Source organism: Botryllus schlosseri, chromosome 5 (genome assembly GCF_051294905.1).
Source record: "Botryllus schlosseri isolate E-star chromosome 5, Bs_hap1, whole genome shotgun sequence".
Classification (NCBI taxonomy): Eukaryota; Metazoa; Chordata; class Ascidiacea; order Stolidobranchia; family Styelidae; genus Botryllus; species Botryllus schlosseri.
The window spans coordinates 22,562,562-22,580,137 of NC_137240.1; the positions used below are offsets into that span (position 1 = coordinate 22,562,562).

Here is a 17,576-nt window from a genome sequence, read left to right on the forward strand (position 1 = left end):
TCTGGAAAAGGCAATGCTCGTCTGTTGAACCAAGTCAAGAACTCATTCGTCAGGACGTTCGTACCAGCTATACCGCCGCAGTTGAGTATATTTGTAAGACGTTATCCGTAGACAACGGACTCGCTGTATAACCTCACAGGCTATTGGAAGACAAACGTTCTATAATAGTTTCTACCTTTGACACGAATTGTTATTTATCAGAGATACAAAAATCGTTAGACAAAAATATTTATAGGCTACACTTCCATATAATTTGGTCACTCAGCGACTATCAAGGTAAAAAACTTACGTATTTGGCAAACGTATCCTCGTTCATAACAGCAAGTCCGATCATTCCATTTGCCATTTGCCCGTATTTCGAGGCAGTCCTCCGCTGTAGCACCATTTGGTTCACCGTCGTTCCTAAAATCAGTCGATTTTTACAAGATGGATATTCTAACTCACAATTGGGCCGTTATATCGCCACTTCAGTGACCTATCAATATTACCTATGCGTATAAATGAAGAATGAAAAACTCATGGGGATTTCCATGAATTCATTCAGGCGCCGCTCAAAGCTTTTCGAATGGGATAGGAATCAATTCCGATTTCGATGCAATCATACAATTTTGCAACAAATATTATGTTCATATTGCCGAATTTAATCACTCGAAGCTTTTAGACCAGTGGTTCTCAGCCTTTTCGTCTTCTCGGACCCCTTTTGGCCCGTCGCATACCCCCGCGGACCCCAAAGTTTTACTTCAAATTTGGCTCCAGTATCATGCAACCGTCCTCGGTCTTGTGCGAATATGAATTGCAGACTAGTGCTAAACAGCAACAAAATGTCCATTCTTGACACTAACATCATAGACTACTATTTATGTAGAAATTGGGAATACTTTTATTGGTTTAGAACGAACTCTATAGCTAATTTTTTTTTTGAAATAAGTAGTCGTGTCTTGAAAATCCGCGTTGTCGATTTGATTTGAGCGAGTGTCGATGGATGGTGGCGAATGTAATACTAACGCGCAACGGTTCCGACGACAGCTTTGGGTATGACCACAACATATATAACATCAAAATTGAGATACAGATTTTAAGCGAACATAAAACGTCCAGCGTAGTCAATTCTATCTACCAGCTATTCTAGAATGGTGGTTATGCATATCACAGGAGAAAATGGATTTTTGCAAACAAATTATTTTCAAAAACCTAATAATCAATCAATCATTTTTTGTCACACCAGAGAAAATCCAGTACGGACCAGAATGACGACGAGGGGCCGCAAGGCCTGCAGGTCAGCTCCCCTCGCTATCTCATCCGTGTAAGCGGCATCCTATAAAAGCCTAGAATTGGGTCGTGCTACAAATCGGCAGCTATGGAATTGAAATGAAGAAAATTGGCCTGGTCCTGGTTTAAATGATCATAATAGTCGACTAACACCATGAATACCGCAAACAACAACAACATATACGCTTTTACTTCATTATTACCTTTCAAGTAAACAGGGGGCCTGCACTCCCAAGAACAACTTTATGGGTTCACCAATCCGAGAAAGGTTAAAGAGCACTGCACTATAGGGTTACCATGTATTGGGAATCTGAAAAGAGGACATCTTTTCAAAATTTTCATACTTACAGTACCGGAGTAAAATCCGCAAACATTGGTAAGTTTGCTCCGAGTTTGCAGTTGATTGACTAAAATAGGTCATTTTCCCGACTCGACTCAAGATGAAAAAGGTCAACTTGCTGCTTCAACTCCCGAAATACCCGCTGAAACGTTACTTGTGTACTGATTTCCTACAACTCAGTCGAATTTTAATATAAATTTGACCAAATATTTTCAAAAAAGAGGAAATTCAGGCGTCCTCCAAGGTTGCTTTCAAAAAAGTCACAAAAGAAGACAAATTCTTTTAAAAGAGGGCGTATGGTGACCCTACTATAATATAGCATAGGGTCTATCTATACCCTTGGTCCGTCCATTTGAGTTTGACATGGGAACATGGATATAACATATACCGGTCCGAGCTCGATCCGACTGAGTTTAGAAGTTTTTCCATGCCATATTCGTTAGCGTGCATATTCTCTGCTGAAATTGAATAGCTTGTAGCTATTGCATGCAATATAGCAGGGCTCTTAAACCCTTTTCATCATGGCAGACCCTTTTACCGTTTACTCTAAAGTCGTGCATCCCTTACCACAAAATACACTGATTCCGTATTTAACCCTAATCTTGAGTGTTCAAACTGTTTGCTATACACGGCCGCATTTCGATTACATAAGCATACGGCCACATACCAACGGAAAGTCGTCATGGCCATCTGGACGACAAATACTCATAGTGAATTGAGTAGATGGGAGCTTTGCACCACGGATAGCTCTCGTGGCGTTCTGTGCTATCACTGATTTCTTGAGTACAAAAGTTTCTGTTTGTAGAATAATAAATCCGTGCGATTGCGGTGTTAGCTACTGCTGTATAACTTGTCAATGAAGTAATATCGGTAGCAAGTATAGAAACCCGTTTTACTCTCTGCTCAATATTAACTTAGCAATACTTAGATGTCGAATATATTGTCAGGTCTGGCCTAGACCGTTAAGGCGTAATCTTATATTCCCTTGCAAGTACTCGTAGAAATTGTTGGCAAAGCGACGGAAGATATCGATTTTATGGGAGTATTATATCATTTGATTTCCCCAGTTGATACATTTTGCGAGGTTTACAACATCAATATGTACTTCAGCATCCTGGCATTATGTGTCCCGAGGTCGTCGGTAGGTATCGTGGTTCTTGACCTTTTTTCCTCCAGCGCCCCCTTTCAAAAATTATCGTGCTTCAGCGCCCCCCCCCCCCACCACATAGGCCTATTGTAAGGACTGTAATAAAGGCAATGCGTGAGAGGGAGAGCCGTAACAGCACTTCGTCAGACCCCCTAAAAACTATTGTCTTGGGCAGCCATAGCGTGATAAACCAAATTATGAGGATTTGGCCCCCAAGAACCTCGTCGCGTGATTTCGATGGTCAGCAAAGTTTATGTGGCCGGGTCGCCCCAGGAGCCAAAATTTTCTATAATTCGTTAATGAAATAGGTTGTAATTGCATTTATTTATATGTCACTATAAAATTTTTATCCTCTCAGCCCACGTAATCAGATTTACCAGTAGCGCTTGCCGCTTATAGTGAGCTTTTGTATCGGAAAATGAAGGACACATGATTAATAATTGAACATATTCGGCCGTGCCCGTTGGTAAAATTAGGTAGTTATTTACATGTTATTTTGTTACTTCTTGTCCGCTATACAGTCAAAAGTTATTGAAACGCATAAACGTATTAAACTGAAGTAAGCAAACGATTCAAAATTGGTATTTCGTCACTGGCAAATAATTTTCTCTGATGGATGTTATTTGTCCCGTGGGGTGCAGATTGCGACGACATGATAATTCGGCACGAGCGATTTAAGCACCCACGGACGATTAGACTTATATGCATCGAAGTTCACGCTCAACATAAGGGCAATCCTCTTCAGCTTAGGTTTTCTCGCTGACGATCTTTTTGACGCACTTCTCGGAGTCCCATATTGACCGGAATTTCATATGTCGTCGTGCATCGTGGCGTGGTGATGGCCGACGCCGAAATGCCTATTTCTATTTTCTATAATTATGCGTATTCTTTCGTGGGAGAGTCGTCAAAACATGATGTTTAATTTATGTTCATTCACCGAAATAATTTAGGGCACGCTCCGAGCTAACCGATTGGGGGTTTGGGTGGCAGCAGTTTCGGTCTTGGCAAGAGGTCAAAGTTCAGTCGGTCGTATTGGGACTCTGGTATTGGAAATATTTCGCGCTTTAATCGCTCGAGGACCATTCGACTATAATAAATCATCATATAATAATTGTGTGTGACATATTCAGGGTCAAATCAAGGTTGTTATATCAACAAACGGGTACGGCCATAGTCGGTCAAACACCCTTTGGTTTGGACCCTCCTGAATTAACATCGGCGATTGGCAATACGGGGAAATTAATAGTATTGGATATTGCCTTACTGCTTTGTGTAACTATAAGTAAGTCAAATGAGAATTGGATGCATACATCTGCCCACATTGAATTTAGTACTGTACCCAGTTAATAATATTAACATGAATGTATTCCAAACAAAGCAACTCATATTATATGACGTTCATGCGAGGTGGTATCATCCCTTATGATACGATAAAGAAATATTCTGACGATTTAATTTTGTAGCTCTCAAATACAAGTATATTTAGTTATTCATTTCGTGCACAAAGCGTCAAAACTTATTTTATCCATAAGGGGCTCTCACTCTCAATCAAAAGTGATATACAATGCCTCCTTCTTCGATTTACACACGCTGTGCGCTGCGGGATATAATACCTAATTCAAAACATTTTGTTGAAAATAACCCTAGCAATTGTGACGGCAGTTTTTTTCAATAACGGGAAATTGGCGATCCAAAAGTACGCGCAATTCGTTGTTTATGAATTATAATAACCCACTACATGTATGTAAACATATGTAGCAAACATAGTCGTATAGCACGCCTAAAAATTTCGGGGTTAGGCATGATTTGTGGAATGTTAATTTGTTCGGAATACTCATTAAGAAGATGTCCTACTAACACATCATCTACGCCTACGGCATTTTTCTTCAGTGCCCCCTTATCGCCCCCTGAGCCCAGCGCCCCCCATATCGCCCCCTGAGCGTTTCCGCCCCCTTCAAAATCGCCAGCGCCCCTTGGGGCGCGCTGGAGGCAAGGTTAAGAACCACTGATGTACACTGTACAATAATATATGCTATCGCTTCATTGAAATGTATGGTTGGAATTAGCAATATGACGTCACGTGACGTCATAGGTTCACGTTCGCGTTCATACAGAACCTTTCAAAAAGGTTCGCATTTACAGGAACCTGAATCTTTCAGAGGTTCACACCATTCGTAGTATCAATATCAAAAGTATTGACCAATCATCGATGGTCATTTTTGCAGTGGCGACTCATCCTATAGGGCAGAGGTCTCAAACTCAAATGTGCTCGCGGGCCATTTCCTAGTTTTTGATGACGCCGCGGGCCGCAGCATCAATAATCGGGATATTCAATGTATAGGTTCCAACTACGCCTTATTTGACGGGTCCTTGCAGACAGGCATTCCACAAACATCGTGGAAATGTGATTTGCTATTGCATTATTCACGCTTGACACGAAATAAAATCACATTTTCAAATATTTGAATAATTTTTTTGTGCCAGGCATATTTTTTCTAATAATAAGTTATAGATATAATACGAGAGGATGCATCATGACATCGTAAAACTGTCGGGTTATAATAGTGCAGCTAGTGGACCTTTGACGAGCCACAATTTTATGTAGTATATTTTAAAATATACTGAAGATTGATCTGATATCAGAGCATTTGAGTGGTGTAGCCTAATCCTGGTTTTGATAACGTCGTGATAAATGTAGGCTATTGTTATTGTCATTGCCTAAGTCAAATTAAATCAGCGTTAGATTTTGCCTTCGATTATTATTGGAACATATGAATAACAACTTGAAGATAATAATTATTGAGCCACAGTAATAGCATTGCTTCTTAGCCTTTTTAGCGATCGTACCCCTTGTGATTTCAATGGGATTTCTCGTAGCGCCTGTCGATTTTCAACACAATTTCTGATGGTACCTATACTAAAATCAGAAAGCCTATTCACACAAGACTATTTTCCTGTTGAATAAATTGGCCAAGAAAATATTACACGGCATATAGGCCTAATTCCACAATGCATCTCGCACACCCGGATGTGGTGCTTCGTACCCCGATGGGGTCTACGGACCCTGTTTAAGAACCCCTGAAATAGAAATGTCCAATAGGCGAATAATTCATTGGTGTTACAGCTGTGGAGCGCAGTGCTACCCTGCTCGCCTACGATAATAACATGGACAAAGAGAACAAACAACACCCAGCATGTAACCAACTATAGCCTACGTCACGCAGGTCATAGAATGCCAACGGTTGCCATACCGACCTGATTAGATAGGCAGCGCAAGCTACGACTTTTTGATATATAACTATTCTCCGTGACAGTTTCATAGATTGTTGCGCCCGTAGGATTAACAAGTCACCGTTTCGATTAACAAGTCCTTGTCTGATTTTAACGTTTGATCCGACTCAACTCGAGTCATTTTTATTTAATCACTCAGTCAATCCAAACCCGAGTAATTTTACAAGAAGGTCGCACCAAACCAAATCACAATTCTAAGGCACGAATCATCGTGTTCTATCGTCAAGAAATGTGACGTAATAGCTGATCTTCTACCTCATGGTAACTTTTAAAAGTGATGTGATAGTGAAGTTTGTTGAGATCCCAGTGATTTTTATAGTAGTTTTAGATTGAACTTTAAGCTCTTATATCTAAAAAAAATATATGGCACTTGAATATATTGTCGAATACTTGAAATTCCAAAATGCCGTTGTGGGCCGCACAAAATGCTCTCGCGAGCCGCATGCGGCGCGCAGGCCGCGTGTTTGAAACCTCTGCTATAGGGCAACTGCGGCTTTGTCCCAACTAAAACTCTGTTCCATATCAATGATTTACCATTTATCTACGCACAGCAATCAATATACACCGAAACCACTGCGAAAATCGCATTCTTCTTGTGTCTTCGATTGTAAATGCCTATTTATAGCGAAGTCTCTGCAAAAATAGAATTATCTTCTGAGTTTTCGCTCTGTAAATACCTAGCAGGGGCATGCCCGGTAGCGCTCACAACAAGCTTCCTCTGTTTGTCTGTCAATTTTACACATAATTCGCTGTTGGTTTGTATTGGTTTTGACGGAAATGAGAGATGAGATTGCGTATTCTACATCTCGAGGACGTCCTCTAACAGTTTTCTAAGTTTACGACGATCATTCACATATTTATTCGGTAATATGTTTTCCAATACCTATTTCGCAGCAAAATTACAGAGACAATGAAGCAGTATGTATCACAGTCTCCATTGCTAAGTACGAGAGTGTTGTTGTTGTTTGACTTTCATGGTGTTTCGACTCCATTGGTCATTTTACACCAGGCCTATATTCTTTAATATAAGTTTCCGTGCTTACCGACTTGAAGCAAGGAATATTTCTTGGCTTACGCGGATCACGTGGCGATGTGAAGCCTGGATAAACCTCCGACACTTGGGTAGGAATCATGGAGTCGACCCAGGTCGGACTCGAACCCGCAACCCATTGGTGTCGCAATAGTGGAACTAGGGCTGCATTTAAAACAAACAGTGTTTTAAAAGACTTTGTTTAAAACATGTTTTAAACAGTGTTTTAAACAAAGGCCTTTAACAAAAATGTCATAATTTTCTGTTCACCCCATCGAAGTGTTAGGGTGTCTACAGAAACGATGTTACCCAAATTTGGTTCAATTCCAACCAGTGGAAGCGGAGTTATTGCCGTCGAAAGGATTATCAATAAAATAGTATTTACGGTGGCCAATTCTTTAAATATTTATTGTAGTTGTGCCCACCGTAAATACTATTTTATTCAAATCCAAATTTTTCGACGGCCATAACTCCGCTTCCACTGGTTGGAATTGAGCCGAATTTGGCTCATCATAAACGGAAAGCAAATGCGAAAAGAGACGCAAATCATCTGCGGAATATGTAAACGAGTATGCGAGATCACCAACTGCTGTGGAGCGCTAGTCAACGAGGACGCCGCGAGGATGTACAATCACTGCCCCAAGTGCTCAAGACCCAAGCAGAAAAAGAAAGGAATCTCAACAGCACACTGACGGACAGGCGACTGAAGATTCTGACGTTGAACACCAATGGTATGAACAATAATGATAAAAGAAAATTGATATACGATTTTATTAAGAAAAATGGAGCCGATATCACCTGCCTCCAGGAGACCCACGCCACAATTGAATCCGAACAGGAGTGGACTAAACAATGGGGGGGAAGAGCCATATGGAATTCCGACAACGGAAGAACGGCTGGAACGGCAATCCTGCTCTCCAATAGAATAAATCACATGAAGGTGACTAACCAGAAAGCAGATGCCAGCGGAAGATTCCTTCGAATCAGGATACAGACAGGTACCCAAAATCTGACAATAACAAACCTGCACGGTTTTAATAACAGAGCACTAAGAAGGGGTCAGCTAAGGCAATTAGCGGCAATAACAAGAGATACGACCAACCACATCGTAGCCGGGGACTTCAATGGAGTAGACAACGCAAAGCTGGATCGACAACCGACACATACAGCAAAAAACGATGGAGACGCCAGATACAGCAATGCGATAATGCAAACGATGGGAGTGCGTGACCTCTACCGAGCAAAGAACGGAGAGAAGAAGGACTTCACCTTCTTCTACCCCACGGGCATGTCCAGAATAGATAGAATCTATGCCACAAAAGGTATTTCCACATTGAATTGCAAACATATCGAAATGGAACGGAAATGGGCCCAGTGGAAAACTCTGTACCCGATCCTATACAACGCCAAATTGGAATGGTGGATCGCAATAAAAGAACGAATTAAACACCTCGCAATCAAACAAGCACGGGAAATGAGGCGACAAAACGAGAAACGGCACAGGGAAAACATACAAGAACTCGAAACAGTAAGAGAAAATGTGATCAAAAAGAACCTCCCATTTTCTGCATACAATAGAATAAAACGAAAACTTTGGAAACTGGAAATGGAAGACCTATGGAAACTACGGAAGGAAGCAAAAGCGGCAGAAGACTCGTTACTCGACTACGATCCATACGCGCTCTGCAAACAAATAAGAACAAGGAAAGAGAACGCCTCAATCTGCGAACTAAAGAAGTCAGATGGTGACATAACCACAGACGAGAAAGAAATAAGAAACATCGTGGAGAACTTCTACAAGGACTTATACAGTAAGAAAAACACGAACGAAATAATAAAACTCCAATATTACAGATTCCAAAAGAAACGGATGTCCGAGAAACAGCGAGAAAAGATCGAAGCTGAAATAAAAGAGGAGGAACTACGGATGGCAATAATGCAGCAACCCAAAAACAAGACCCCGGGAGAGGACGGAATAAGCGCAGAATTCTACATGCAAAATATAGACACAATCGCAGAAGAACTAACGAAGGTATTCAATGAAATCTACTTGAAACAAGAAATAACGGAAAATTTTGCAAGCGGAATAATCAAGGTGATTTACAAGAAAGGAGAAAGAAACGATATCAAAAATTACAGGCCTATATCTCTACTAAATGTAGATTACAAAATATTAACGAAAATATTCTCCAACAGAATAAAAACTGTCCTCCCGCTGATAACCCATGAGCAGCAATTTGTCAATCCGCCACGCCGCATTGGAGACCTGAATCTCCACATACGAGAAATTGCCGCGGACATGAAAGATAAGGAAAAAGGAGCGATGGTATCGGTAGATTTTTAAAAAGCCTACGACTCCATAAACCATGATTTCATGTACGGCACAATTAAAAACGCAGGCTTCGGCCCTCTCTTTCAGGGATTCATCCGCAGAATATATGAAAAGAGCACAGCGAAAATATCCCTCAACGGACAAACCAAAGGAAAAATACGCATCGACTCCGGAATAAAACAAGGTGACCCTCTTTCAATGCTAATATTCACTATCGTCACAGAGCCGCTTCTACAACGCTTGAGTCAGGAAATAAAGGGACACAGACTGGCGGGCTTCCAAAAACAAACAGTCGTCCTCTCCTACGCTGACGATGTAACGTTGACGCTGGCCGAAGAAAAAGACGCAGAACAAGCAATGCACGTTATCCGCAGTTTTGGAGAAGCGAGCGCACTAGAGATAAACGAGGAAAAAACGCAAGCCATAAGCTACGAACGAAAAAAATGGAGGAAAAAACACACAAAACTATGTGGGTTAAACAACTAACAATTCTCGGTCTCACTATAACCCAGGATGAAAAGACAACCGAACCGCGATGGAAAAACGCGCTCGACACTGCAGTGGACAAGCTGCAAGAAATGCAAAAAATGAACTTCAAGGCACACGAGAAGATATCACTCATTCGCTCAAACATCTTACCTCTCTTTACATACGCGGCCGCGACATCAAGATTTCTAAAAGGTATGCGTGCTAGGTTAAGAAGAGAGATAATGACTTTTATCTTTGAAAAGGACAAAAAAATGGACTACGAAAAAGTGATCCAAAAACCGGACAAAGGGGGGCTCGATCTAATCGACATTCCAAGAATAACGGACTTCATTTTCACCAAGCACGCAAGAAGATTCGTAGAAAATTCCGAAAAAACACCAAAGGAAGACTGGGAAAGGAGATTAGATCACCAGCTCTCCATCCTCTTGAAAAGGTACCGAACAGTCCCTTTGAATAACTCCAGACCCCATTCTTTTCATCCACTCGTGCACTGGAAACAGATCAACGAGACGTTGAAAGACCTTAAAATAGAAAAGGAGAATATAGACAAAAGCAAGAGAATATATCAAGACACGCTGGAAAAGGAGCACCGCAGAGAAATAAGGGAAATGGAGGGTCCTAGCTGGAACAACATCCACAGCAACTGCCTAACGAAAGACCAAATGCACCTCAACTGGAGAATAGCCCACAACCTACTCCCAACCAGGGATAGGATGTATGCAAGATTGGCCGCGAAAACGGCGCATTGCGCTTTTTGTGAAATTCACACAGAAACTCACGTGCCCCTCTTTACCAAATGCAAAGCCACCCAAACAGTAATACGTCTCTTTCTAGACCTTTGGGAAGAAACCACCAACGAACGGAAGCAGAATGCCGATCTTGGAAGCATCATACTAATGAAGCTGAATGAACCCACCAAGAGAAGTAACATCAATTCGCTAATTAAATTGATCTCTATTTTCAAACAGACCATTTGGCAAGCAAGAAACAGAAAAATCAGGAACAGACCGGAAATTGACACAAAATGGATCCAAAATTCAATGCTAAGAAGAATTCAAAGGAGACCCCAGATCGAGGAAGACGATAAAACGGGAGAAATTCTGAGCGAAATCAAAGAGCGGGCGCGCGCGCTAGGCTTGAACAACACTGCCCTCTTGCGGCCCTAGTTTTCCATTTCAACCTGCCATACGAGCGGATGCTACCAACGCGAAGACTTTCCGCTACTCCGAAACTCAACTCGCAAGACCCTGTCAATATCGAACGGGCAGCTTCCCCCCAAAAAAAACCGTGGGCAAATCTGGCATTTATTGAAAACTATGAAACCGTCAACGAATTTATGTTGAAACTTGTTATACATGTTATAATATTGTGAATATCAGTTTTTGCATACAAAACGATATTGTGTTGCATACTTAATATTATTATTGCAATTGTAGCAATAAGCTTCTTTTCCATGCGATGCAATAAATAAAAAGTTGACAACCCAACACTTCCATGGGATGAACAGAAAATTTCGAAATTTGTATTTATTTATTTTTATATATTATACAGAAACTTTCTTCTCCTGTAGCAAAGCGGCTACTGGCTGGAATTGTACCAAATTTGGTGTGTAGGCTCAACTTAGGTAACCTCACAATCTTATAAAGTAGCCATTACAATTTGAGAAAAAAAGTTATTTTTGAACATCCCTACTGAACAAAGTGTCTCCGGCCGACGCTCAAAAGACGCTACGGTACAGTAGCGTTATTAATCGTCACCATACGGCGAGATTTTCGCGTTAGCTCGCAACGACAGTGTGCGCCAGAGCGAGTCAGAGCGCGGCACCTAGAGCGGCAACTCATCGTGCAGTGGTTTGTCACCACAGGCCAGTGGTGGGGAACCTATGGCTCGTGAGCCATATATGTCTCTTTGCCAAATATTTATTTTTATACTGAATTGATCAATATTGTAGAGAGTTGTTGGTTAATTTTCATCACGCGCAGAATAATTATTCTCATGGCTGTATAAACATGTCTTTGACAGGTAAAGGCAATACCGTCTTCAGGTTTAGGTGCTCGAACTCTTTTCAAAATCATCAAATTTAAGTTTCTGTCGGGCCGGCCACCAAGATCACTCGCGAATTTGATGTAGTACCCGACTCGAAATCTTGGATTGCGCGATACGTTGATTGATCAAAGAGAATAGCAGACTTGGCGACACCAATATGACAACGCAGTTATCAAATACGCATTATTGTCTTCCTGATCTACGGCGCGAAATGTACTGCCGTGGACGTGACATTCACAATACCTAACTCGAATTACAAACAACGCCATAGCTATCTACGTTCTTGGCTGGCAAGTATAGCTTATCCGGCAAAAAAATAGGCGTGTAGCGCAACGTTATATGTTACCGCCGACTACTTTGAGAATTGAGAAGTCGATCAGTATTCAGGTTATCGGAATCAGTGCAACAGTTACATTGTATTAATATCAGTTATAATAAATTATAAGCTATTTACGATGAATTGCGTTATCAATAGTGAGGCTTAGCCCGTCTGTGACATACCTCTCGTTTCGCGCTTTATTTTCGAACAATAAAATGAAAATTATGTGAATTTGGGAGGAAAACGTTCAAAATCTAGTCATTCATGAACATCAATAGAAAATACCAATATTAATTGAAGGTTTCAAAATTTTAGGCTAAGACTAGGTAGCAGACATGGGGTAATCGCGATTAGTAATCGTAATCGATTACTAACTAACGACGATTACAGCATTTTCAAGTAATCGTAATCGCAATCGATTACATTCGAAAAAATTCCGAAGTAATCGTAATCGTAATCGACTACTTCCCATATCTAATCGATTTCTTTGTGAAAGAGCTATTACTTTTTATTTGTACAAGGACTATTACATGAACTCAACATTCGCGAACAAGGAAAAGATATTATACCAGGTTAATGATAGCACAAACGTCTGATTTACAAACACCACTGCTCCTTATTACGTCAGAAGTATTAGCTTCGCTCATGATTGCTTAACGTATCCACACATTGTATGTAAATAGATATTCGACGTACATTGTAGTGTGATTGTAAGAACACCTGCCCTGCGATATATCAGGTTATAACAACACTCCAGACGCCACTACCTCGCAGCAGGATAATAATCACCATTCTGCCTAGTTGCGAATGGTAGCTTATGTACTGATGTTTGGTTAAGGGTTATGCTTACAGTCAAACGCAATTTGTCTGTTGGTGTTTTGCTAGCAGCAGGCCTATGCAGTACGTAATACCAGGGATCGTGTGAACGTGAGGGGCACGTTCGCGTTCTGTGTGTGTTGAACCTTAGAAATTTAGAGGTTCACGTTCACGAACGAACCTTGTTAGGTTCTGAACTGTAAACCTTTTTTCATATATTACAGTTTTCACTTCATTATAGCAGCTTTCGTTGAAATTTATTGCATTTCAACTGCTGGCCACTCAATGCATGGCGCTGGCAACATAAAAAGATCAAAGCCAAACGAGCATGCTCCTTGAGAATCTCAAAAATTATGCTCGAAATAACTAACAATCCGTTTGTGAATATTTGGTGACTCTCTGCTGTGAGCTTGACCAGCATTGACACAACATCAAGAGCGAGATGCACTACATGTAGCCAGAGAATTATGCTTATTCGACCAATCAAAGGAATTGATATCGTTGTCTAATGTAAAAAATCTAGCAGGTGTGTAAGGCGTAAGCTTATATTCCCTTGCAAGTCCTCGTCGAAATTGTTGGCAAAGCGACGGAAAATGTTGATTTTATGGGATTATTATACCATTTGATTGCCCCAGTTGAAACATTTGCCGACGTTTAAAACGTCAATTTATACTTTAGCATAGTGGCATTATGTTGCCCGAGTCATCGCTATAGGTATCGTGTACATTAATATAGGCTATACCTTCACTAAAATGTAGGGTTGGAATTAGAAATACGACGTCACGTGACGTCATGAGGTTCACGTTCGTGTTCTCACAGAACCTTTCAAAAAGGTTCACATTCACACGAACCTGAACGTTTCAGAGGTTCACACCATCGTACGTAGGCTACTTACACCGAGCAAAGATTTGAAATTTTGTACTCGCCAAATACAACATTACAATTTCCACAACGAAGGATTAAAAAATCAACAGCTGCTGATGTATATCATAACCGAACCGTTCTTTGCCGTTTCTCGTAACGGCAGCGTGCAGTATCTGTATTAAGTAGTAGGCAGAATTTTATGGTCACTTTTTCTTATTTTCATATGACTCTATACTTTAAACGGGCGCCAATCGTTATTTCGCAATTCTTTACCTGCTGCCATAGCCACCCGCTTTCATGCCATGATAGCGTGGGTTGTAGGCTAGCTAGAATAAGGACCAAAATAGCGATTCGTCCCGCACTCCGAACGCTGGTCTTGGGCCCCAATAAGGTTGTAAATTTTCAAATTGAAGACTGATTTATCGTCAACAATATTAGTAATTGCAATATATTACTATTCATTTTTAAGCTCCTCTCAGCCCGCCGATAGTCAGATTTACCTGTGGAGCTGAGGGCGCGTAATTCATAATTATAACATCTGGTATGTTGTTGTAAATACTTTATTGTATGTTGTTAATTCGCGACCTCCGGTCTGTTACATAACATCAAAAGATATTGCAGTCACCCAAACGTAGATGACGAAAAGAAAAACTTTCGTGAGACGCATGCACAAATAATTGCCCCGTCTTTATTCCTCTGTGGGTTGCCCGGGTGGCATTTGTATTGTGGGCTCGGATTTTAAGGATAGGATTATTAGTCACACACACCCAGCGCGGCTATTGACAACGGACACATGCTCAAAGTTTTGGTCAAGGTCTTTCTTTAGTAATACACTTCTTGGAGTCGCATGTTGGCCGAAACTGCATTTGTCTTTGGTATGTCGTGGCTCGGTAATGACCGGCACCGAAATGCTTATTCCTGTAAGTTATGCATACTTTTTTCATGAGGGTGAGAGGCATAGGCGCCGACTTACTAGGTTACCTCGTACAAAATGATCAAACGCTCAAGTGAGATTTGTGACCAATAATTATTAATCAGCCGAATCGACGCGACCTCGTTAGAGAAATCGGCGAGTTCGATACGCGCGTGTGCCAGGCACGAAGCCAGTGGGCTTTCGGGAACCGAAACCTTTTGAAACGCGAAACCATGTCATATTGAAACGACCATGCTAACTCTAATATTCAGTTGCAATTCAATAATTGTATTATCATTGTTCCGCCGGGCCGATTTGCGACAAGCATGTTGTCAATTAATGAGTAGATTCTGTGATGATCTCCCGCTGAAATGATCGCGAAATTAGGTCATTCATTCCCGTGCGCGTGGCAATTGTCGCTAGCCCGGTTTATCGCGTCTCGAACAAGCATGCATCTGAAATAGGCCCGGTTCACTCTATACTATCGATTGCCTGCGCAATCGCATCTGTATTGGCGTCTTCGGCCTGGCGTACACGATATCATCGCTGGCATATACATGAGCAATTGAGCATCTGCGATAGGCCTGGTGCGAAAGATACCATTGCTGGCTTAACTATCTCGTCTCGGGCCTAGCATGCTTTGGCTCCTATCTCTCGCTGGTTTGGAGACAATGCGGTCGAGTTTACGCTAATTGGTGATTGTTTTATGTTACATTGATTAAAGAGCAACTTCGCGAAACTGAATAACATCGAATGCAAAGAGACTCGTACGTAATTGATTCCCGCTAATACTTAAACGTAACGATCGGAAGATGTGTATCATGGTTTGAGCTCTAAAAGACGACACAGGTCTGAACCACCTGAAATCGGTGCCGTCAGGTTCGGATATTCTGATTTGCGAAAACTGTCATCGAGGCTGCGTATTACGCGCGCGTATTTAATTGTTCATCAGAGATCGGGGACTCTCAAATTGACTGCACTACCGGACTCTTTGGCAAGCTCATCATACGCGTAAAATCGTCAGCATGAACACCGAACACCGTCCTAGATCTCCTCTCCCGACCATCCGCCCAAATAGACGATCTGCATTTTTAAAATCTAAAATTCTAAATGATGTACGCCCACATTCGTTTAAAAAAACCATTCTTGAGCTAGCTAGCTTCGTGTGATAGTCTTCGTAATCGGAGCGCGAAATTGGAGGGTGTGTTGGTGTGTGCCTCCAAATTGGAATTCATTTCTGCGCATATTCGTTTCTCTAAGAAGGCTTTGCCAGTGAGATTAATCGGGAAATGCAGCAATACAGCTTAAACACCGATATAATGAGAAAACAATTGTTGCAACGACAGCTACTCAATACTATGTCAAACTCAAAACGATTCTGATTAGAATACACGCTTTCTCGTTTGCAACCATCCATATTTTTGTTTTCTACTTGATATATTCGTACTCCGAAATTGCCGCACAAAGTCATTTTTCAGTGTTCCATTCGTTATTAAAGTGCAGTAGGCGATGCCATGCCATTGTCAAATATTGATGCATAACGAGATTCTGGGTGGCGCAAATTCTGATTTTATTCGATTCGTTTGAAACGGGAACCTTCTATATTCCGATCAACTTGATTGCTGGATGTACTCGTATCGAGAACAACAATATCGAATATTAAACTATTGGGCATTTGGTAGACAGTGAATTTCTATTGATAAGATCGCGGCATGCACCGGGAAGTGGAATTAGTTCTAGTCCAGGGTTAGTCAACCAGCGGCCGTAGAAGGAAATTTGTGCAGCCGTCAACACGTAAGTCAATTAGTATGTGTTGGCGGCCGTCGACATGCAAATTGAATTTGCGAATTGACCAATGTACTCCCAAAATGCTTCGCGAACGTAAATCGGAAATGTACCAATGCCGCCAAAATCGCTGTTTTAATCTGTAAACAATTGCCGCGATGAGAGCTAATTAACGCGAAGCTAGAAATCGCAAGAGACAATTATTGATTGGCTGCGCGATTTCGCGTTTGTAATCATCATTATTGTCTGCTTGAAACCTCATGTTCGAGAGTTGTGTGTTAATTGCTCTCACTCTCACTCTCTCACTGAGAGGTATGCATTTCAAAATCAAGCTACCAGGATACATTGAAATCGCGAAGCCCGAAAAAAAATGTTCAAGTTTATCAAATCTCACGAAAATACTTTTAATTTATGTTGGTTTTACCAAATACTTTTGAGTCCACTTCGACCGCTGTCACCACCCTATTGGGGAGTTTGGGGTGCGGCAGTTAAGGACCTGGCAAGAATGCAAATCGTTGGATGCGATAAATTGTCCCTTATTTAGTTGGCAATGGGTATATTATGACGTAACAAGCAAATAGCGCATCATTTATTGAGAAAGTTGTTGTTATTTGATTAGGCCTTTTCGACGCAATCCTTATATTGTCTTCAATATATCTTGTAAGATTAGTTCTAAGAAGCAAAATAAATGTAATCGTGAGTAATCGTGATTACTTTTCCAATGTAATCGTATTCGTAATCGACCACTTCCTGATTTTGCTGTAATCGTAATCGCGTGATTCAGAAGTAATCGTGATTGCAATCGATTACATTCATGAAGTAATCACGCCATGTCTGCTAGGTAGGCCTATATAGATTGCTGTAGTGACCATGTTTGGCTCCACCTACGCATGTGATCATTGGTTCTCGCATTTAAAAGGAGCATCACGGCTGAC

The 17,576-nt window shown here is 41.2% G+C and overlaps 2 protein-coding genes across 2 annotated transcripts in view; one reads left to right on the top strand and one right to left on the bottom strand.

Moving 5' to 3' along the window:
• Nucleotides 1-17,576, bottom strand: part of LOC145439415 (uncharacterized) — a 90,346-nt gene that overhangs the window by 72,401 nt on the left and 369 nt on the right. The window lies entirely within an intron of this gene.
• On the top strand, nt 8,492-11,385 carry LOC145439411 (uncharacterized). Its single transcript, XM_080316891.1, has 3 exons — nt 8,492-8,605; nt 8,932-9,172; nt 9,274-11,385. Exon 3 carries the CDS (start codon nt 9,853-9,855, stop codon nt 11,062-11,064), a length of 1,212 nt encoding a protein of 403 aa, XP_080173017.1. The 5' UTR covers nt 8,492-8,605; nt 8,932-9,172; nt 9,274-9,852; the 3' UTR covers nt 11,065-11,385.